The 23,099-nt window shown below is 40.7% G+C and overlaps 1 protein-coding gene across 2 annotated transcripts in view; it reads right to left on the bottom strand.

Moving 5' to 3' along the window:
- uggt1 (UDP-glucose glycoprotein glucosyltransferase 1) overlaps positions 1-23,099 on the bottom strand; it is a 188,177-nt gene that overhangs the window by 65,436 nt on the left and 99,642 nt on the right. Inside the window, exons 21-28 of one of the 2 annotated variants that reach the window (XM_070883358.1) lie at positions 19,077-19,100; positions 14,475-14,569; positions 13,228-13,434; positions 11,330-11,461; positions 7,416-7,543; positions 2,476-2,571; positions 2,235-2,337; positions 856-935 (exon numbers count right to left, since the gene is read on the bottom strand). In XM_070883358.1, the coding sequence (XP_070739459.1) occupies positions 856-935; positions 2,235-2,337; positions 2,476-2,571; positions 7,416-7,543; positions 11,330-11,461; positions 13,228-13,434; positions 14,475-14,569; positions 19,077-19,100 (865 nt within the window). The remainder of the gene's footprint in view (positions 1-855; positions 936-2,234; positions 2,338-2,475; positions 2,572-7,415; positions 7,544-11,329; positions 11,462-13,227; positions 13,435-14,474; positions 14,570-19,076; positions 19,101-23,099) is intronic. The other variant, XM_070883359.1, reaches the window with a different exon arrangement.

Below are 23,099 nucleotides of genomic sequence, written 5' to 3'. Positions count from 1 at the left end.
GGAAATGTTGTTTTGACAGATGAAAAGCAGGAGCTTGCTGACAGGTTAGAAGTTTTTTTTCCACACGCTGTCTGTCATCAGGTGGAGGAATTCCCAGAAGCTAAAGCATGGGCTGGTGGTTGAAACAGTGACTGAATTCACCCGTTTATTCATCAATATCAAGATCGCTGAAGCAAATCAGAAACCAAGCATACCAAGGGTAATTAGCCCATATGGCACATTCTGTTTGCATTTTTTATATTGTATTTTTTAAAAAGCTTTATATAGCTATTTGTTTGGAAACTCAGCTCCAGATTTCATTACAGTATTGATCCAGAGTTGAATGCCAGAGAGTGAGAGTAACTGCCCTCGACATTAAGGCAATATTTGACGGACTATGGCATCAAGGAGCCCTCACAAAACTGAGGTTAGTGGGGGTCATGAGGAAAACCTCCAGGCTGAAGTCATACCTGGCACAAAGGAAAATGGTTGTAGTTGTCATGAAGGCCATTCATCACAGTCTCAGGTTATTGCTGCAAGAGTTCCTCACGGCAGCGTACTCAGCCCAATCACCTTCAGCTCTTCAAAGACCATCCCTTCATCATAATGTCAGCAGTAATCCCTATTGCTCATGTTTCTACAGCATTTAGCTCCATTCTCTACACTATTCACTTCTGTGGAGATAAAGTGAAATCTTGTTCTTCATTAAGCTCACTAACTCCACGTGTGACCCAAGGCAAAATCTTCACTTTTTCCAATTTGACTCTACAGCTTAGAATGCAGAAACTTTGTATTTGTAACAGAGTTTTTTCACTGTCTCCAGAGTATCATTCAGTTGAAAGTGGTTGTTTTACCTGATGCAGAAAGAGTTCTTACCTTTTCAGAGGCATTTCAGAAAGCTTTGGTTGACAGTTCATAAACACTCGAAGATTCATGTTGACCAGCTGGTTTAGAACCTATGAAGATTGAAAACATGTTGCATGCTTTAATGGAATAAGTGGAAAAACATTTGAAGCAGAGGAAGATGCAGGGCTATGTGGAGAGTGTGGGGCAGTGTGATTACTTTAGAATTGCTCTAACCAAGAGCTGACAGACACAATAGGCTGAATGACCATGTTCTGTGCTGCAAACTTTTATGGTTCTACAGCTTAACTAGCTGTGTTAATGTGATCCATCATTGAAGTGAACAAGCATATTTAAATAGCTATTCTGAATAAAATTAACATTTTGGGACATTAATACCCACCATCATTATTTGTCAGAGATAAATTTTGCATTCAGAAAGGCAAGGACAAATGTGGGAAGCCATTCAGCCCATCTCGCTCATCCTTTTGTAGAGATCTATGGTCTCATCAGAACAGTGGTCCTCTTAAATGGTTCCATGGTTTTTGCCTCCACCACCCTGCTCAGAAAGCCGACCAGCTATTGATCACTCTTGGCGTGAAGTAGTGCTCCCTGACATCTTAGCTTTGACCAGATTATATCTGCGTCCCCTTGAAATGCAGTTGTAGTTTAATTTAAAACACTGCTCAGGATTTACATATTTGGTTCCGTTTAGTATTTTATTAATATCGCCTCCATTTTGCCTCTTTTCAAGGCAGATGAGTCTGAGCTTTGCATCCTATCCACATAGCTTAAATATCTGACATTAGGGATCAGCCTTGAGGTTCTTCTCTATCACTTCAAATATTTACATATGTTCCTCATGTCTTGCTAACAAAAGTGAACACAGTAGTCCAGGTGTGTACCAGCACGGTGGGGTCAGACTTTACCAATGCAGTCAAATAGTTCAGTATTCTGTTAGTCTTATTGATTGCTGCCTCACAATTACCTCATCAGTACTAAATTAAGTTTTTGTGAAAAATGCATACTGTTAAATAGAGGTAATTAATTGAAGATGAAACACTTCATTACACTGAGAGACGTGATAAGGTGCTACATAAATGCATATTCTTTCTTTCTATTCCTTGCCCCAAACTACGCTCCCCTTCATTCCTGTTGCAACGATTCCTACTCCAGCCTGGCTAACAGAAGTAGCTAAGTCCGTTATATCTGCAAAGCCAGAGTACTGCTGCACTGAGTATTCTCAAATGGCATTTTAAAATCAAGCATTAACCTATAGAACATGAAACAGAAATTTCTAATGGCAATAGTTTCTGTAATGGAAGAATCTGCTACGGTGATGGATGCACAGGACATAGCACAATAGAGAGAGAGAAGAGAAACTGCAGTGCAACATTACCAGCTCCACTCACCAGAAGGAATGGGGAAAGCCGTTGAGCATCTCTGGTCACAGGGTCGGTTATGGCCATCACTTCAAAGTAAACCTGTTCTTCTTTTGGCCGTAATTTAATTGCACTAGAAAACATCCGAGAGTTCACAAAGATAATGCAATCGCTGAAATAGCTTTATTAAAAAGAAATCGCAATTGACTTTTGTGTGAGCAAAGGGTTAGGTCGAGTACTATGTACACAGAGTTTATGGCCTGGTGCTCACCTCAATCGTTCTTCAAAGAACTGGAGGTCAATCCTTGCTTCTCCTTTGGACTTTGATGACAGTAGAGAATCTACTTTCATTACTAGATCACTAGCGCTGTGGGAAAAAAAAGTGATTGATAGGTATAAATACCAAACAGAGGCCACAGGCCATTTAACAGCAACCTCTACTGGTCCATAAGTGGCGATCTACAACAACAATAAAACATTTTATTTTCTCAGAGCCTTTCATAATCATTTTAAACACTGCAAACATATAATTAAGAATAATCATCCCAATTTAGAAAAATGAAAGGCACACTGTAATTGGGGATAAACACTTGTAGTTCATCATTTTGAAGGTGCCATCTATATAAACAATCAATGGGTTTTATGCAAAGTGTTTTAAATGTTTTTCAATAAAGTCAATTTGTCTTAAAATATGCAATTACAATTTGTATTAATACTCTGCGCAGTTAAGACAAAGCTTATACTCTGTATTTAAAAGGCAAACATTAATCAAAGCCAGTGTAAAAGTACTGTGGATTTTTTTTTAAAACTGCGATGTGGTGGAGAAATCAAATTTTACAATATGTAATCAGTGCAAAACACAAATTGACAATTTTGGACAAAAGTTAACTTTGAACAAAGTCTGTGAAAAAGTCAAAAGTTTTAGTGAAGCCAAGGACATAGCAGAGGCATGAGAGGTTGAGGTAATCTGTTCCAAGTCATGATTAGATTGTACGATTAAATAAGAAACCATGGGGCCAAAATTCGCCCCCACCCCCCTCCCCGAAAACACGGAGCACTTATCCTGTTTGAACAGTTTTCTCCGTCACGGTAGAAGTGGTGGCTCTTGCGTGAAATTCCGCTTTTTGGCTTTTTTTTTCTCAAGCGGACCAGAATCGGTTATAATGGGGGCGGACGTGCGGCGGTGAGCAGACTTTCGCACACTAGAGGGGCAGAAGTGGGGGGGGGGGGGGGGGGGCAGGCAGAGTGTCCGCCGCCATCACTCATCAGCATAGCGCTGATGACATCATCACGGTGGCACTTCACGTCGAGCCCCTTCACTTAAAGGGGAGAGCCGCTGTGATTCTTTAAGTTAGGTCCACTAGACCACCAGGGAGGGTTTCGGCCGGGCCAGCACCCTGGCACCCAAGAGGGGTTGCCAGGATGCCCGTTGGCAGCCGGCTGAACCCGGGGGCATAATTGTCGCCCAGGCCTAACAGTCGGACGACCAAAAAAATAAGATGGCAGCTGCGGCAGTAGGTCCTCCCCTTTAATGGCAGTTGCACCGCCATTTTGCAAGCACTCCAAGCACAGTGCGCCAACAGAAAAAGCTGTTGGTGGTACCGAGCAGTGGGAGGAAGATTTTCAGCGTGGAATTTCGCGTTCGAGGGGGCACATCAATGGTGCGCGCTCTGATGACGCACTAAGGATGGATCAGCAGCAGCGGAGCGGTAGTGGGGGAGTAGGTCACCGCCGGGATACCACAGGAACGGAATTTTCAAAATGGCAGCCATTCCACGAAAAATCGGCGGCTATTCCACTCCGCAGTGTGGCAGCCAATTTCCAGCGGTAACGGGCCTGAAGGGAAGGGGCAATTTCGGCTCCCACCTATCATACTGGCTTAATAAAAAAAATCACAAAACCAACCACAGCTCCATAAAATCTGATCCCAAATTTTATTGGGGTTACAGCTTGTGATGTCAGAATTTTGCCACATTCATTTTGTGGAACACACCTTCCAGAATCATCCTCCAACTGCCTTTGCTTGACCTAGAAACAGCATGAGTTGGGTATTTCCTCTCTATATCAATTGCTTTCTGCATTGCAATCTATCTCATCCCTGGATTTCAGTCGATGAAAATAATCACATCTGTTGGTGCTAGCTCCTGTCAAATTACTCACTATTCCTCCAGCAGTGTGGTTAATTGATATTTCACTTCAATGATCTCGGACATCATGTCATTTGAATTATCTGTTTTCTCTCCAGATACAGCTGATTGTATTTTGTGAACTGTGTATGTTGTGTCTCATTCACCCATGGGTACCTTTGTATGCCTTTGGAATGTTTTAAAATGAGCAATATTCCAAAATGCTTGCAGCAGAATTATACTGTATTACAACTCTATTGAAACATTGGACAGCAATGCTCGGGAGAGTACAATTATACACATAGTTTGTCATCATTTGAACACTGAGATGATTATACTTGCTCACTTTTTTTTAATAAAGTATACCAGTGTGACATTGCTCTTGGTGAGTTGGAGGATAAATTATTTTTTTACAATGCTACAAATGTTCGACTAATGGTTTCGAGCTATCTCTGTTTCTTTGGTAACTTCTGGTTCAGTCTGCATCATTTTCTCTGACTCTGGTCTTCTTTCATTTTTTCTCTGCATGGCTGTCATCCTTTCTTGCTTCTGGTATCTAACTGTCCAGCTCTTTCTCATAGGAATTGAAGAGCATTAAATAAATAATAAATAATAAATAGGGGGGCCTTGGGCTTGGGCTTGGGACCAGTGTGAGCAGCTGGGGTATGGCAGAAGTGGAGTGGGCTGGAATGAAATGTTAAAGCATTGGGTGTAGGTGTACTGGAGGACTGGATTGTGGAAGCACTGAGGGTAAGGTGGGGGCTTGCAAAATTAGTCCAGGAGCACTGTGGTGTTGGGAGGGGGTGGAAGTAAGACCTAAGACCACTGAAGGAGGAGGATGTGGTTGGGACCACTGAGGGTATAGAACTGGAATGAGATCAGAAAACACGTTCGGGCCTGAGTATAGGTATGGTCAAAGCAAGGAATTGAGCAGAGCTGTCATCTAGGAATAGAGGTGCCACACTAATGCATGGAATAGTTAGGTGCAGTGGAGAGAAGCAGATACGCCAATCAGTGGGAAACATGCACCATGGAGAAGGGATAGCTGAAGAGGATGTGAAAATTATTTTAAATGGGAAATGGACCATAGTTGCCAGAGGGGTGTCAGCACAAATAGAATGTGACCACTGCATCTGTTGGGAGCACCAAGAATAAGCAGATCTCATTTTGTAGAAAGCAAAGAAGAAAAATTGCCCCTTTAGCACTTCCAGGGGGCGCTAATGGGGCACAAGGCAGTTTTCGCCCGGGGGAAGGGAACACTACCGCCCCCCGGGAAATTGCCAGGGAAGATTCGGAGGCGATGACACCGTGGTTAGTGCCTCGGGCCACCGCATAACCACCAATGACATCATCGCCGAGCACGGCAACCTCTCACAACCATGACCTCTTAACGTCCCACGGGAGAAATTGCCCCTTGGGCCCCGAGGTTGGCGCGAGCGGATGTCAACGCTGGTTTTGCCGGGCGCAAAGCTGGCGGACATCCGCTCCAAGGGCGTTGTTTAACGGGGAAGGCCTGTAGCACCCCGGGCCACCATCTTTGTTTGTCGACCAACTCCTTGGTCGGCTCGACCATGGCAACACTAGTGTGGTCCAGGCTGCCAATGTACAGCTCGGCATTTCATCTTGGGTGCCGGGCTGCTGGCCCGGTCTCACACGGCCCTGGTGGCTCAGTGGCGGCCACCAAAGGCCGGTGCAGAGTGCGCAGTGGCCCTCCCCTTTAATCGAAGGGCAGGGGTGTTATAGCGTGTTAGCGCTACAACCGTGTAGTGCTGCACTCAGTGCCGCATTACCACCTTGGGTCCTGATCCCAAAGGAAGCTGAGCGCTCTTCCTTTGAAGGGTGTAATGCACAATTGACAGCTGAGGGTGGGAATTCAGTGTCGGGGCAGGAATTCCACGCCGGGTGCTAAAAGTCCCAGCCCCATAGGTTACTGCCCCCAATCAGGGCACGAGGCAATTTCGCCCCCAAAGTCTTGAAGCAGTGAAGCAAAATATTTTGGTTTTGTATTTTTAAGCCACTTTCACTCGCAGCTCAAGTAACATGTTCGTTCTTAAGACTAGGTATTATCAAAGTCTATCTAATTGAATGGTTCTTAAGCTTTTTTGAGCCAAACTGCACCAAAAAATAACTTGGCCTCTCGTGTGCCTCTACCCAAAGATACTGGTTCTGTCTCACTTTCTTGTTTGTTGCCAGTTCTCCTCTACTTCATTTCATCTCACCTTCACTTGCTTTTCCCCTGTATCTATTCCTCCATTTCTCTCTCATCTCCTTCTTACTTGCTCAGCTTCTTCACTCCTCAATTTTTAGCTTGTCTCCGCTTGTGCCTTCCTCCTTCATTCCTCGCTTTCTTTTGCTCTGCACCCCTCCCCGAAAAGCACTGAGAGTCAGTCAGTTGACAAGCACTCCGAAGTGGACACTTTCACAACCCTGCTTGCCTCACTCAAAGTCCTCCTTCACCTGTGGTTTCTGCATTAGCTGTTATTTTTGTCTCCTCTACTGTTGTTGCCAACTATAGTTGCGACTTTGGGTGGATCAAGGCAGATGAGAGTGCTGCCGACTGCAGGCTGGTCAGGAATGGGTAGAGTCAGGCACTGAAGCTGCCGGGAGGTCAGAACTTTAGTAGAGAAGGTGAGTGAAGCCAACTTGCATTGGTGGGCACTTGCAATGATTGACATGGACTGAAGCCAATATATAGCTTATAATAATTTGCTGATCATCAGCCCATGCAGATTTAAATATATATCTTTTAATCTGTTGCCAACATACCCCCGGAACAAACCAAAACTAATAAAACTATAAACATATTTATGTCCTCTCATTTTATTTGATATTTTGCCGCACTGAATCCGAATGTAATTTGTGATATAATGTAAATTAATTTAGAAGTAGCTGCGTTAAGTTAAACATGTAATTCACTGATGACAAGCCTCACAGTGCCATCTCTCAGTCAGTCCAACATTGAGGATGGAAATTGACACTTCAATTCAAAATACAGATTTTAAATTATAAAAATACTTTGAAAAGATCTTGGCCGAAACGAATACAAATATAAAATGGTTATTTTAAAATCATTAAAATCACTTACAGATCTTCTTCAATGGCCAGCATTTGGATCTTGATTTTGATCTTCTCTGCTGCCTCAAAAGCAATACTCTCCAGCAGGTGGAAGTCATTCTGATTGAATATTTCATTTTCTTCCAGTGGGCCAACAATCTACCAGAGGTTAAAAAGTTAAATAGTAATGTCTGTTACTATTTCAGACATTCACTGGATAATGAGCATGGGCTTCTTGAGATACAAGTATCTACCTGTTAGGAGTGGTAAGAAACCATATTCAGAACTCTGCTCCCCTGGGAATTATAATTATTCTCCTCTCTCCAGCCTGAAGAGCTGACTACAATCTTCAGGACTGGAGAGAGGAATAGAAACCATAATTGACTACATCTAAAAGTTGATACAGGATTCCTTTCGGCCAATTTCCACCATAGTACTGAGGCGCATAATTTAAGTTACCTTAATAATGACAAACTGGATTCAACGGAATGTGTTGCAGGTGTCTCGTATGACACAAATTCAAAATCAATAGTGCTAATCGTTAGGCAGAAATTAAAATATTTTCCAGATATTTATTTTTATTGCTACAGAGAAGCTAGCCTTTCCAATGCATTCGACATTTTCTTTCAGGCTCGGTATGAATATTGATCTGCACTCAGAAACAGTGCAGTAAATGGGATGAACTTTATGAACAAAAACATGTAACTGTATTGGACATAGTTAAACTGTACTGGTAAGTAAATAGAAGGGGATATGACACTGACATTATAAATCTTGTACTTTGACCTCATGCTCCGCTTTAATCTCAGTGCCCTTTAATAGTCAATAGCTTAAAAAGTTTCAACTGAAGCTTTATGTTGCTTTATGTTTGAATGAAGAGAACCAAATACTTAAAATGTGCCTGAATGACAATGCTTTTCTTCTCATTCATTCATGTACCTGTCTTGGATAATTTATTTTTCTTTCATTCATTCTTCCACATAAAATTAGTAATTGCCTTCATTTTCTCTGTTCCAACTTCTACCGATCCTTGCTTCTTTTCCTCTTTTTATTAATCCTTGTTTATCTTTTTCCACCTTACTTTCATTTTCTTTTCAATTCTTTGTAATATACTTTGCTCCTTTATTATTGTTTTTTTAATTTAGTGATTTCTGGTTTCTACTTGTTGCACTTGTGGCCTTTCTCTCCATAAAACAATGATTAATACACTCTTCGCTTTTCTGAGCAGAGCTTGGAGTTTGGTATTCGACAGATATTGTTGATTTGGATGATTTGTACATCTTAATTCCTTCCAAGAGTCGGTTTCTATTGCAATTAGCAGGATCAATTATAAGAATTACTAAAATATCTCTGATGCAAACTCTCATCACATTTGTATTTTCCATGCTGTAAATAACACAGACACAGCATGCACGCTCTAACTGCATAAAAACAGAAAATGTTGGAAATAAAAAAGTCAGTCAGCACCCTTGAACAGAAAATACAGATTCACAATTTGGGTGCAGCCCATTCAACAGAACTCTAACTGCATGGCAGCCTTCAGATCTCATGAGGACTCATGGTGAACAGCAGGCAAGCCAAATTCTAGCTTCTCTTGAGCAAATATCTACTTTAGTTACTGTAAGGGTTAATGCAAGAGGGAAAAATATGGTGTAGCTTCAGAATAGGGTGGAGGCATTGTCAGCAGCATTGTCAGCAGTATCCAGTAAGTCTAGGGTACTGTTGACAACGCTAGGGTCGGCGTGACCTCCCGTGGTCCAGAAAATTCTCTGGTCCGGCACCGGTCAGGTCCCAAGGGTGCAGGACTGGAGAGGTACAACTGTAGTACATCTGGACATTGGCTCATTCTAGTTAGATATTTTGAGATATACTAAAACTGCAACAATCCATCTACATAAAGACACCTGGTCTGATTATAATGGTCAAGTTATATATAACCAAAAGATGATCGATCATTCATGATGTTCCACCAAAATACATTGCTTGTGTTTAAAGAACTTACATCAATTTAGAGTCTACTGGCTCAAATTTCTGCTTCAACAGCTTATTTATTGCACTGCTGAAATACAACTCCTTTAAGCAGAACTATAAACCAGTGAGCAATTTCTCTCAACAGAAGCAATGTGCGTGGTTGGAACATCACCGCTAACTGATCAGCTGTTCAGTCAACCGCATTGCTGCATTCTTGGTTCTTGGAGCAGAAGGGAGGAGTCAGAGGTGATCAGTACTAATGACCCAACTAAAAAGCACCATCAGCATTTTAAATGGACTACTGATAGTTGAGTCATCATGCCTAATTCACTTCAAAGGCCTATGCAATTCAGTTAAATGATTTGCATAACATAGGGAGAATAAGAAAAAAAGATGAAAGGTCATCGACCTGAAATGTTAATTTTGTTCTCTCTCTACAGATGCTGCCTGGCTTGCTGAGTAGTTCCAGTATTTTCTGTTTTTATTTCAGATTTCCAGCTGACGAAGGGTTCCACTGGAAGAGACGACCTGCCTTTCCTCTGTATAGATTCTGATGGACCTCCTGTGCATTTCCAACCATTTTTGTTGTTTGACTAAGGAAAGGATTTGTGCACTAGATTTCATTCATTTAAGTGGGTTCATCGTTTATCTGATAGTTTTTTTTTTAACATGAGCTCCACTGTAGCTCTAAAATACTTAACATAAAATAATACATTATTCTGGTCAGCCACTTACATCAGTCAGTGGGAACAGGACCTGGGAAGAACAGAGACAGAAGCTTTATATTGGGTACCATGCTGGTTCTGTCAGCTCCCGAGTCTTGCATAGCAGTTGGCAGCCTCCAAAGTAAACTTTCCGGATTCACAAAGTCTAGGCATTAGGACGACTCATCAGGTCAGTGACCATAATTTTCTTTCAGTGATCACAATATTTCAACAACTTATATTTAGGAAGTGTAGGAAGACATCTCGAAGCGCTGTTCAAAAAGCAGGAAAGTGAACACAGAGCTCAGGGAGTAAGAAGAAACATGGAGAGTTAGGACAGTGAATAGAAAGCATGGTTGAAGATGGGGATTTTGAAAGCAGGGAGTGATGTGGCAAAGGCAGAAAAAATTGGATAGACATTTCCAGAGGACAGGAGTGTCATGCTTGAATGACTGTTCACCGGTGGTGCAGCAGAGTGGTGAGGAATAGTGCATTGTTAAGATGCGGAGGGCGTGTAGAGGAACGCAAAGCAAGAGGAGATCACTAAGGTAGGCCATGGGGTGAGGCCATGGCATAATCTGAAAACAAGGACAAGAATTCTGAACTTGGCGGACAGGGAACCACTGGAAGTCTAAGCGAATGGGGATAATAAGAATGCAGGATTTAATGTAGGTGAGAACACAGACTGCAGCGGTTTTGATGAGTTGTACCTTGTGAGAAGGGGGGGGGGGGCAAAGTTGAAGCACTCAAACCCTAAAGTGCTGAAGACATGAATGAGGGTTTTGGCAACAGAAGGGGACAGATAGCACTGGAGGCAGAAAGCAGCTGTTTTGATACCAGAATGAACATGGGGGAAGAAGCCAAGTTCAGGTTTGAGCAGGACACCGAGCTTACACTCTTCCTAACTCCAGTCAGAGAGCAGCCTGGAAGATTGACAGAATTGAGGCTGGAGGATTGGAGGTGCTGCTGGAGCAAAAGTATTTCTCCAATCTGTCAGACATTCAGGTAGAAAACGTTTTGCTCATCTAGGTCTTAATATCAAACAGGCAATTTGAGAGCTACATCTAGGTCAATGGTGTGCTAAGTGAGGTAGAGCCTGAGTCATTAGCATGACCTTGATGATCCATTATTTCAAATATTAAGCACAGAAGTTGGATAGTCTGCACACCAAGGACAGACACCACATCGTCAGGTGCCAAAAAGAATCTGAACTTGTCTGAATTGACCTTGCAGTTACTTTCTTTTCAACTGAAACCAACAAAATACTTACTCGTCCATTGCTGATGATGGCCCTCTGTCCTCTCTTCAATTTCACTACATCTTTGCAGAAAGAACTATGTGACAAAATGAAATTCAGATCGAGACTCTCAAACATCTTTTTGAAGCCAACATTGTCCATACCCTACAGAAGGGAGAAAACAGGTCAACAAAAGTACTGGTGAAAAGTAAATTTAAAGAAATGATAAACACAATGTGGTAAATTATTGATCTTCCATGCTTCATTGAACACTCAAGTTATTCCAAGTAATTATTTCCACAAATAAAATATCACCAATAAGTCCTCTGACACAGATAATTTGGACAATGGAGTGCATGTTCCATGTATGTTCCATGCATGTTACTTGTACTCAGCTGATGTCACCACTTTGAAATCCCTGTACTGGTCTTTTGAGAATCTATCTAAGGGCAAGTTCCAGAGCTGCAAGGGTCAGATCACATTAAGAGACCTGTGAAGAGATTCAGGGACCATTTGATTGAGGTGCTCGGTCCAATGTCTTTTATTCTCAACCTTTCATGTGCTGTGCTCATGAAGCACCTAATTTCTCTCTGTTGCTTTCTTCCCTTTCTCTTTTGCTGTTATTCAGTCCCTGTGTTTGTAAATATTTTCCTTTCTCTTAGCATTTATCTCCCTATTACACTCTCAGCAGCTCCATGTTTTCTTTACTACTTCAGGAGTTTCAAACAACTGCGTCCTTTTCTATTAGTGATCTATAACTGCATCTAGCTCCAGATATCTCACAACACAACTAGCATCAGTTCTGGAAGCAGTGAGTGGCAATGCAGGCAGCAGCCAGAGCCGGTCTCAAATGGACAGCTGAGAGCACGTGATCTGCAGAATGCAGAGCAGCCAGAGCTGCCAACAAAGGGTGGAGCATTGGAACAGTCAGACTGCAAATGCCTTTAGTCTACTACATATACGCTCTTCACATTAGGGCCGAGCTGGGCCGAACTTGGCAACACAGAAACATACTGGGATCACGCTGAGGAAGTAATTACAGTGAAACAAGTTAGGAATCTGTAATTGACAATGTTGATAAGACACAGGATTTTTAATATATGTTATGTTTGGAAAATTAACTCCAACAAACATATACATTTTTACAGAATAAGAAAGCTGATCAGTCCTCAAATGAAAGGATTTACAGCAAAATCATGTTGTACTGCGCATGATAAACTGGGATCGGCAAACATTACTAACTTCTGGATGCTAGTATTAATTACACTTATTTCTGGTTTAGTTAATTCTGGTATTCTGTCCTATTCCATTTTTCTGTCACAGAATAGGATCCCAGAATAGAACAAAAGCACTACTTGATTATATGTTTTTGTCAAGAGCATGCATAATCAAAGGTGCACCTATTATACATCAATCATATTGCATTCTTTAAAAGTTCGTAGATCTCAAACTAACTAATGTCCATATTACATGGATCTGATGGCCAAGTTAGCATGAAAGTTGCATTATCAACTTCACAGTTCAATGGAAGTTAAAAACTGGTGATAATCTTAAATAATAGGATTTAGCTGCATCTCCAAGGGCAGTGCTGCCTGTCTCTCACAGCTAAAAGATGCACACCAATTCTATGCCATTCAGCAATGGAAGGCCTGTAGGAACGTGGCAGCACCACATTAAAACACTCAGCATAAACTGGCTCTTTACACCCATGTGTCAGCTGCTCGCAACTGAGCAATATAAATGGGCAATTCTAGTCTTGCAAGGCAATTGCAGCTCAGAGAATGTCCCTTACAGAATAAACCACAAAACAGTTTCTCTAATAAAATCAAGCATCCGGCAGCACTTTGTCAATTTTCTGTTCATGTTCACCAACTGAAGCAAATGGAAAGGCAGCGCTAACCTGATCCACCCTAGCGAGAAACATCACTTACTCCAACAGCAAATTCCATGATGTCTGCCCCCTCAGCCAATGCCTTTGCAGTCTCTTCCTTTGCCAGTTTAGTGATGAAGTTCTTGGCATTGTTAATGTTTTGTGTGTTAAGTGTGGCCCAGATGGCTCTGGCAATAACCGTGTTCTCTTTGGTGGGTTCGTTGCTTGGATTGTTTATCAGGCCGATCCTCAAGTTGTTGCTGGATTTCTGCAAAGTAACACACAAGTAGGTTTTCAGAAGTACAGAAAAAGTTGTCTGTTTTAAAAGAAAACTTAACACTTCAGTACCAAAGACGCTGCATATATTTCAATCATTTATATTTCGAGAAACCTAAATGAAGGACGAAGGACCATAGTGCAAAGCACCACCAGGGTTAAAAAAAGATGAAATCAATCAAGAAAGGTTGGTTTAAGTGATGCCAAGCTTTGGTCTTTAAAGCCTATAGATTGCAAAAGAAAGGGTAGACCTATACAGCTTAAGGAATTGCTGTTTTGAGCTCCTGGGAAAGAACAAAATAGAGTAAAAGACAGTAAGATGAATCTCTATTTCAGTGAGCACACAGCCTCCCTCAACTGTAGAATGCAAAGATCTCAATTCCCAGCCCCATTAATGCTCTTTGCTAACATAAGGCACAAATACAACACAAGTTGCCCATCCAACCGCTCTTTTCACCCAAAGGGTAGAATTCTACCTCATTTCCATTATATACTCTGTCCGGTGACCAAATTGTCAAATAAATGTTATCAACTGCACGAGCAAGCCAAGGGAACTCAGTGATGATCACAATGACCTACACAATGAATTCTTAAACTCAGCTGTGTGCCAGAGAGAAGCACAGAGCCAAGACTGTGCATTTCTTAGTCATGGAGGAAATTAGATAGCAAATAACATCTGCACAGTGATTTTATTATATAGAGAATCGGAGATGGTAAGGAATGAAACACAAATGAAAGGTCATAATTTATAAATGCGCATATAATCCCAAATTACAATGGAAAATCCCCCACAAATCACTGAATTAATCCCTTGACCATGTGTTATTTTGTACAATGCATATATGATCTATCTCAGCGCACAGCCCCCACCCCTCACTTCTACAGAGACAAATGGACTGTCGTTATAGCAGAGGATGTTAGCTGCACAAGTGTGGATATTAACAAAGAACAGCATGAACATAATGCAGCAGTCATTGGGGAGGGGTTGGGATGGGATAGAGCAAGTTACTGGCTTTACTTGTAATATCTTACCAGATGTTTAAGGGATTCATACAGTAACTGCCTCCCCGAAGACTCATCAAAATTTCCAACGATCCAGAATGTAAGTGGACGAATATATTTATCGTCTAGAAAACCAGATGAGGAAAAGAAAGTAAACAAGATGCATTTCACCACTTTGAAAACTAATTTTCAGTTCTCATCAGATATTCCCAAATATATAATACCGATCCCATGCTACAAGAGGTATTAATTGTGTTTCTATTCTACCAGCCGGAGGGACACAAGATAAAGGCAACACAGAAACTGTGCAGGTGTTTCCCTTGTGATGGAACAACTAAAAGCCAATTCTATCGCAGCTACTGCGCATGGTATGTTGCTGCTGTTAGTGGTCATGTAACTTGGTGGTAAATTATTTTGTCCAATTGAAAATAAATCAGAGATTGGTGATCAGGCTACCAAATTTAACCTGACCACCAAGACATATGGTCATGACCCTCCAGTGGGTGGAATCTCAAATCTTGGAGCAATTACATGCATTGAACTGTTATAATGATGCACATGCTCTAGAGAATAACAATATAGATGCAGAAATTCAAAAGCATTGTTTGTTTTAAAAAGAGGGTTATTTACTGCCACAGGCTAATGGAACCCCAAAACATGACTGTGTAGGTTCAAATCAGAGACAGCAATGGTCAGCAGCAGCATGCTTATTAGGAGCATTCTAAATCAGAAAGTTACATTTCTAACGTCACAAATCTGGCTCACACCATTCTGTATCACCTATCCATTTAATTAAAGTACCAGAGACCAGAGTGTAGATCATACAGATACTCCCTTAAGTGAGTAATGATGCATGGAATAAAGAGTTTGTCGTTTTTTTCACCCGCAGATTACATTGGTATTGTTAAGCACTTGGACTGAATATCTCACAAGTTTAACAGCTGAGGAAGACTTTCAAATAGCCTACACAACACTTACAATGGGAAATCCCCCACAAAGCATTGAATTATTCCCTGGACCATGTGTTATTTGTACAATGCATATATGATCTATCTCAGTGCCCAGCCCCACCCCCTATTTCTACAAAGAGAAATGAACAATTGTTATAGCAGAGTATCCTTTCACTGTCCTTAGCTATACTTTCAATGCCAATATTATTTTTTTACATAAAGTTATACATCTCATGATTTTTACTGCTTGCATTTCATTGACCTTTGCAAATATCCCATTTGTTCTTAACTCTCATCATATTTGGTCAAGTGCAGTATTGCTTGTTATAGGTAGATTGGTAGGACAGCCAGGTTTGTAACTTTGGAAATTTAACAATCGGCTTTGTATTTTGGTAACTGTGGCTACTATGCCACTGCTAAGGGGCGCAGGTTTGCATCCGTGATGTCTCGTGTGGTAATGCTCTTTATCTTCAGCTAGCCAATGACCAAAGGCTGCGCAATCCCCCCAAAATAAAAATAGCATGAAATGTTAACGCACGCTACTCTGGCTCATAGAATCTTGCAGCACAGAACAAGGCCATTTGGCCCATCGTGCCTGTGCCGGCTCTTTGAAAGAGTTATCCAATTAGTCCCACTCACCCAAAAATGTTTTCCTTTTCAAGTATTTATCCAATTTCCTTTTGATGGATCAAAAAGGAAAATAAATCAGGAAATATTCTGTGAAGTAATCAACTTCACAGAAGCACGGTCATAGAACTCAGTGCAGATCCCAGTGGTTAATCTTCGCTGGTTAATGGTGTGCGGAATAAGGTGAGCATGGCTCTATCTTTTTCAAAGCGAATGCTTCTAGTGCAAAAGTTAATGGAATATAAGCAACACAGAAAATTTCAAGTAGTCTCCTCACAATTTAATTCATTCCATTGGAATTCAGGACAAAACAGTACACAAAAATCAAAATTATTAGCATTGAGACAAAAATTTAGGCGTGTCAAGTGAGTAAATGCAAACAGACTACAACATCCAGGGAAATACTTGGTTTGCAGCGCACTGGAGCACTATCTTACAAGGTAGGATGGAGGTGTCCCGATCATGCAGAGGGCCAGAGTGGAGGCCAGGTACTGCCTCAGGAATGAGCATCATTTTAGCTCAGCTTCACATAGCTGGTTTCAGACTTGTACTAACAAAGACCTAGGTGTAAGTTCCCAACCTGCCTGTGGATAATGTATGGTGAACAACAGAAAGGGAAGGACAAAAAAATTATTTGAACAGGGAATCTAGCCCTCATATTTACAAAATAAATCAACTTTTTCCTCACTTCTACCACAAACTAATAAGGAAATAATAAGTAAAAATGCCCGATAAACACAGCAGCACTGCAAGTATCATGTTAATCTTTTGGTTGGAGACCCCTCATTTGAACTGAAATAGCAAGTCCCTATGTCAGACTATTTTGATTAGGGGACTTAGCTTCAATCTTTTTTCAGTTTTTAACTAAAGGTTTCTGCTTGAAATTTGAACTGTCTTTTCAGATGTCAAAATGATGTATTTCCATCATTTGCAGATTGTTCTTTTAATGACTTGCTGTAGAATTCAGTCGTTTGTTAGTTCCAGATCAGTGCTAAGGCTTAAATCTGAAGAAATGTACCAAAGCACAACTTGAATATCTGTTCCAGACTGGTAAGAGAGTTGTCAGTCGAATCCTTATCCATACACTTGTACTGTGAAAAATTTGACTGATAATTTGAATGCAGATTGCCGTGGTCCAAAGTAGATCACACCTGCACTTGTCCACACAATCATTGGCAATAAAGGTTTGGCATGTACACCACTTGCATTGGTGCCAGCCTGTTATTTGTGCCCATTTATCACCAGCAGCAGGATCCATTCTACATTCACCAATCTGACAGCAAGGGACATTTCAGTTCAGAGGAGATAAAATGCAAAGTAACAGGACAACAGCTGCTTAACATTTGGCCATGAGCACCAAAAGTCATGCAAATATGCCTATTAATGGGAAGGGGTAGGACTAGGATGGTCACATAGGCTACTGCTTTAATAATGCATTACATTAGAACATGGATTGTATGGTGACAGTCAGCAAATTTTGCAACAGACTATCGGAAATTATAGTTGTGCCATGCAAACACTATTGTCATCGTTCCCACCTCCCCATTTGTTTCAAACTTTTTAAAGACATAATTATTTAAATGCAACACTAGCACTTGAATTTGTGAAATTAATCTATATGTTAGCAAGTTGCAAGATTAATTAGCCCATCGTGAATTACTCTTCCACTCAATTGCATACCAGAGAATTGCAGCACAAAAGTAGCACTGTATATTCTATGCATGTTTGTTTGACAAATAAATCTCCAACATGCAACCTTATGAGTCATTTTGAGACATTGTCATCTTACCCCTCCACCCCCGACGTGGTAATGGTCACCATTCAAATAACTATTTTTCACTTGACCCGAGATAGAGGCCAGCAACGTGCTATTTGGCCTTGGATGGCATTACAGCTAAACCCAGTCCGATCCTCATTAAATTCCCACTTTCTAGCAGGGCTCATGAACACTGCTTGACTCCAAGAACTCGGCCCAGTTTTTGTTTTCTCCTCCGCATCTTGGGGGCACTTGGAAAGTTGTTGTACCCAACTGATTTTGGCAAAGATTAATACCTTCCTGGTCTGTGTAGCTTTAGTGCCATAACACAAAGCATATTCACCAAATGAGCTGCAAAGGGCTCCCTACTAGGATATAATTGAGTAGAAAGTTTCAGTAAACATGGTACAGATTCGGAGGGCCAAAGCTTAGGCAACTGCTCAATATGCGTTGCCAAATTAAACTTCCTACTCCTCACATTAAATTAATACACGTCTGAAAACGGTAGTGTAGTGGTTATGTTACGGGGCCAGTAATCCAGAGGCCTGGACTAATAATCCGGCGATGGGAGTTCAAATCCCATGACAGCTGGGGAATCTAAATTCAGTTAATTAAATGAATCTGGAATTAAAAAGCTAGTATCAGTAATGGTGACCATGAAACTACCAGATTATCAGAAAACCCCATCTGGTTCACTGATGTCTTTTAGGGAAGGCAATCTGTTGTCTTTACCTGGTCTGGCCTATATGTGACTCCAGATCCACAGCAATGTGGTTGACTCTTAACTGCCCTCTGAAATGGTCTAGCAAGGTACTCAGTTGTACCAAACCACTACAACAAAATCAGTACTATGGGGGTACCTTCACCACATGGACTGAAGCAATTCAAGACGGCGGCTCACCACCTTCTCAAGGGAAATTAGAGATGGGCAATAAATGCCGGCCTTGCCAGCGATGCCTACATCCCATGAACGAATAAGAAAAATTGCCATTAGCTTTTATTTGTTCAAATCAAATGTGTAGAAAGAATGAACTTGATGGGCCAAATGTTCTTGTGCTGACTCCCTTTCTGTCCATTTATATTTAAATTTGCACAACAGCAATTCAATCAATTGAAATATGTGAGCTGGGATTTTGATTCTTAAAAGAATCCAATGTATTGTAACGAGAATCCTGAATGCATGCAGAATTGAGCGGTTACACTAAAATCCAATAATAAAGCAATTGAGTGGAAAAAATGAAAAATCATCGCTACGAAGTAGATTTTGGAATCAGACTAACAAATAGAGTAGAAAGTTACCATAGATCTCTCTTGAAGACATTCCTGCACAAAAGCATAAAGGACAAAGCATAAGAAATAAAAAAAAACATGAATAGAAGAATAAAGTCAAATTTATAGCAAACAGTATAAAGCTGCAGCCACATTTAACTTAGTAGTGCACATGGTACTGTGTTTGCTCTGACATTAGAGCCTGTGGCACCCAAATGCTGAGAGTACCCATTTGTAAACCAAATCACCGGAAGGAGAAATGTTTCAGGACAGAAATTCTGAAGATATGGAGAAACACAGCATTAAATCAAATGCTGTCAATAGCAATTTTTCAAAGTAGCTTTAAACATTCAGATCAAATAATTTAGCAATGTTGATGTGTCCTTCGGAGCTCACTGTATTTGAATCCAAGCTGCACTTTTAACTCCTGATAGAAATTAAAGTGCACTTTTAAAAAAAAAACTGATTGGTTTGCTGAATTCCAGCTTTTTAAAGCCAATTCCTTCCCACCTGCCCCCGCTTCCACATAGTATCAAGTGACCACAATGTGGGTAGGCAGATGACCTGATCTATAATCAGTCACTTGAAGGCACACAAAAGTACAAGTATTCCACATTGACCTGGTGTCAATTCATTCTTCTCTTGATTGGCAGCACGATCCTCGTCTTTGTTCAGGTACAGTGCGATAATATACCAGAGATTTAAGGCCTGTAAGTCAACAGCCAGGGTAATTGTGGGTTTGTAAACACTCTCCAGCACACTACTATCATGCATCCAAGTGATTAGATTTTGTTTCAAGCTGCTTCTATATATTTAATTAATAACTCTTTCCCACAACCCCAAAACACAGTTCCCTTTTAGTCAGTGAAATACTGAATGAACAAGGTAACAGTTTTCATATTTTTAGAATCTTAATTAACTGTTGTTTCTATTTTTACCTGTTTAAACAAACAAACCGAGAATTTGCCCAAAAAGCAAATAATGTACAACATGTATTCACATGACATGAGAAAACATAAGCCATTTGTCAAGAAATATCAAATTCAATTAGTCATCCTCCATAATATTTGCATGGCTCCAACCTAGTACAGCATCAGATTCATGTTGTAATCCACACAGATTGCAACGGGAAGGGAGTTTATAGGAATAAGTTTGAAGTCAATTCTCCACACTGGTACAAAGGAGGTTGTATTTCCTGGTTGTATCAGAACTAAATTACTGGATTGGACTTCTGTATGCCACCACACAACCTCCACAGGTGAATTCTAGATGTAACATTATATTCAAGTTTGTCCAGAAACAATGGAGAGAATTAAATTATAATAGAATCGTATTAACAGGGAACAGATGGGAATGAACCCCCAAAAAATGGCTGATTGAAAAATTACTAATAGTAATCAAGTTACCACATCTAATCTGGGGGATTAACCCCTTTACCATCTTGTACAGGTTTGACCTCCCAAATCCAGACTTAGAAAATCCGGAATGTTCCAAAATCCGGACATCACGCTGATCCGAAATTCGGAAAATGTTTCGAAATCCGGACATTTTTTTCACAACAGTAAATAATTCTCTCCCCCCCCCCCCACCGCACACACACCAAAGAAAATAATGCAAAAAACAAAAAAATATTTAAAAATCACAAAACATTCGCAAGCCACTTAACTATCGAATCGCGGCAAAAGAATTTAAAAAATAAAAACTTTAACTTACCTTTTTTGTAGGTCTTCATACCTACCGCTGTCCTAAGGGCTGCAATGCAGGGTTTTCCCAGGCATTATTTTTCTTACTAACTACGGGTCACTGCTGAGCCAAATAGATTTCTGGATTCGGGACGTTGGATTTCATCTCTGAAATCTGGAAAAACCGGAATACCTTGGTCCAGGCATTTTTTAATGGATTCAGGACGTCGTAAATTTGTTCCAAAATCCAGAATGGCCTCGGTCCCGAGGTTTCTGGATTTGGGAGGTCGGACCTTAACATTGAATGATGAATTGTAGCTGGAATGCCAAATGCTTACAATTCTTATATTCATGAAAAATACAAAAGCTGTTTTTTTAATGTTTAAACACAGACTGCTAATTGAAATGCAAAAACCCATGCTCTTGAAAAGTACAATTACTGAGAAAGCAATTTTGTTCAAGGTAATAAAGAAATATCAGCCAATCACAGTGCACCTGTAATGATCCTTTCAACACTTTTCAAGCAGCTAATGAACCACTGAATGCATCTCCAAAACATTATTAATGAAGCTGTGGAGTGCACAAGCGTGATAGAGAATGGCTCAAGAGCAACACAAAATGTAATTTGTGATGATGGACTGTAAGATTTTCAATGAAGTGTAGCAACAAGATTTTCAGGGCAAGGAAGAGCCCCAGATACTCAGAGAAAGAGGCACTCATGGTAGTATTTACCATCTATGTGGCCTCGCCACCCCACAGAGACTAAGAAGCTGCCAGGAATAGAGGAAAAACCTACAGCGCGTAAGGAAGAGTAACAAGATAATGCCTGAATATTACACAGGACATATAAAGGCACGTAGGCAAATTATGCAGTTGTAAAAGATTTATGCAAAAAAAGCTGTAAACAGAAAAATTAAGAATCAACAGCTTGTATATTAGCAATGAAAAGATCAAGAATATACAAATCACATTATACATAAAATACTGGGAAGAGAAAACACCACAGGCAACAATTTCCATGGGTTAACATACCCTGTCTCAATCCAAAGCACTCTTATACAGAAAGACAAAATTGGCAGATAATAGGATCCAAAATAAAACAGATGATAGAGCTCTTGCGCCAGCAAGATCCAAAATATATGAGGAAACAATCACAAATCTTTTCTGGAGAGACAGAGAGAGAGAGAGGGGGGAGGACAGAAGAGAGAGAGTATATTACGATTTGGGCTTTCTCCAACTCTTCTCTATTGCTTACATAAAGATAGTGGTTTCCAAAAGCAGATCGAGTCTCCAATGAACTGAAACTTGCATCCTGTAACAGTGCTGAGAGTGAAGTAGCATGCCATGGGACTAACAGCCACCACTTAGTTACAATATAACCCACTGGCGAATACAAGGCATGCTCATGTTCTCCCTTAACATCAGCGTCTCCCTGACAACGGAGGCAGCACAAGCCTGGAGCAGCTGGAGGGAGATTTAAACATCAGCGTCTCCCTGACAATGGAGGCAGCGCGAGCCTGGAGCAGCTGGAGAGAGATTTAAGCATCAGCGTCTCCCTGACAATGGAGGCAGCTTGAGCCTGGAGCTATTACAGGTCCTATCAAGAGGACAAAATGAGAAATAAAAAGTAATAAAATTATGACAGCACAAGGATGGAGGACGGTGATTAGTGATTCAATTAATCTGGAAGAACCAGACAGGGAATGAATCTTAAAGACAGCAAATAACCGATTTAATTTGATTCAATTGCTGATTTTCTAATTTTAACTTAATTTATAATTATGGTATATATTATTTCATTATGTTTAATTATAATTAATCTTTATTAAACTGATTTTACTATTGTATTATTTACAACGTAATTTGAATTTCTTTTTTTTTTAAAAGTTTTTTCACCCTTGTCTATCTGCGTGCGCATTTTGGCTGCCGCTTCGGACCCGAGCCTTCAACGTCTTTTTACACTTCCTTCTCACACTTTTTCTCTCTTTCCCTCAATGGTCAATATCCAACACGTTGTAAAATTGTGAAGCGCCTTGGACTACTTTAAAAGCACTATATAAATAAAAGTTATTATTATTATTACTAAACTCTAAAAGGCAGTAGATACCACAGGACCAGCCAGAACAGTAGATTCTATCAAATATATTGGCTTGGAATTTGCGATCCCGATGACGGCGAACTGGCAGCATTCACTGTCATTCCATCTTTGAAACTGACCGCAACTTCGGGATTTAACGCATGCGCAGCCGAATGCAGAAATCCTGAAGTTGCGGTCTGTCATTCGCTGTGTAGTGCCCCCGCCCCCCCGTCCCCCCCGCACACAGAAATCAGTGAAATCTCTCGTGTCAGGGAAACTGACGAAAACTTGAGC

The sequence above is a fragment of the Pristiophorus japonicus genome, chromosome 6, assembly GCF_044704955.1.
Source record: "Pristiophorus japonicus isolate sPriJap1 chromosome 6, sPriJap1.hap1, whole genome shotgun sequence".
NCBI lineage: Eukaryota > Metazoa > Chordata > Chondrichthyes > Pristiophoridae > Pristiophorus > Pristiophorus japonicus.
The sequence above is the reverse complement of the archived record's forward strand: the minus strand, read 5'-3'. Positions and strand labels throughout refer to the sequence as shown.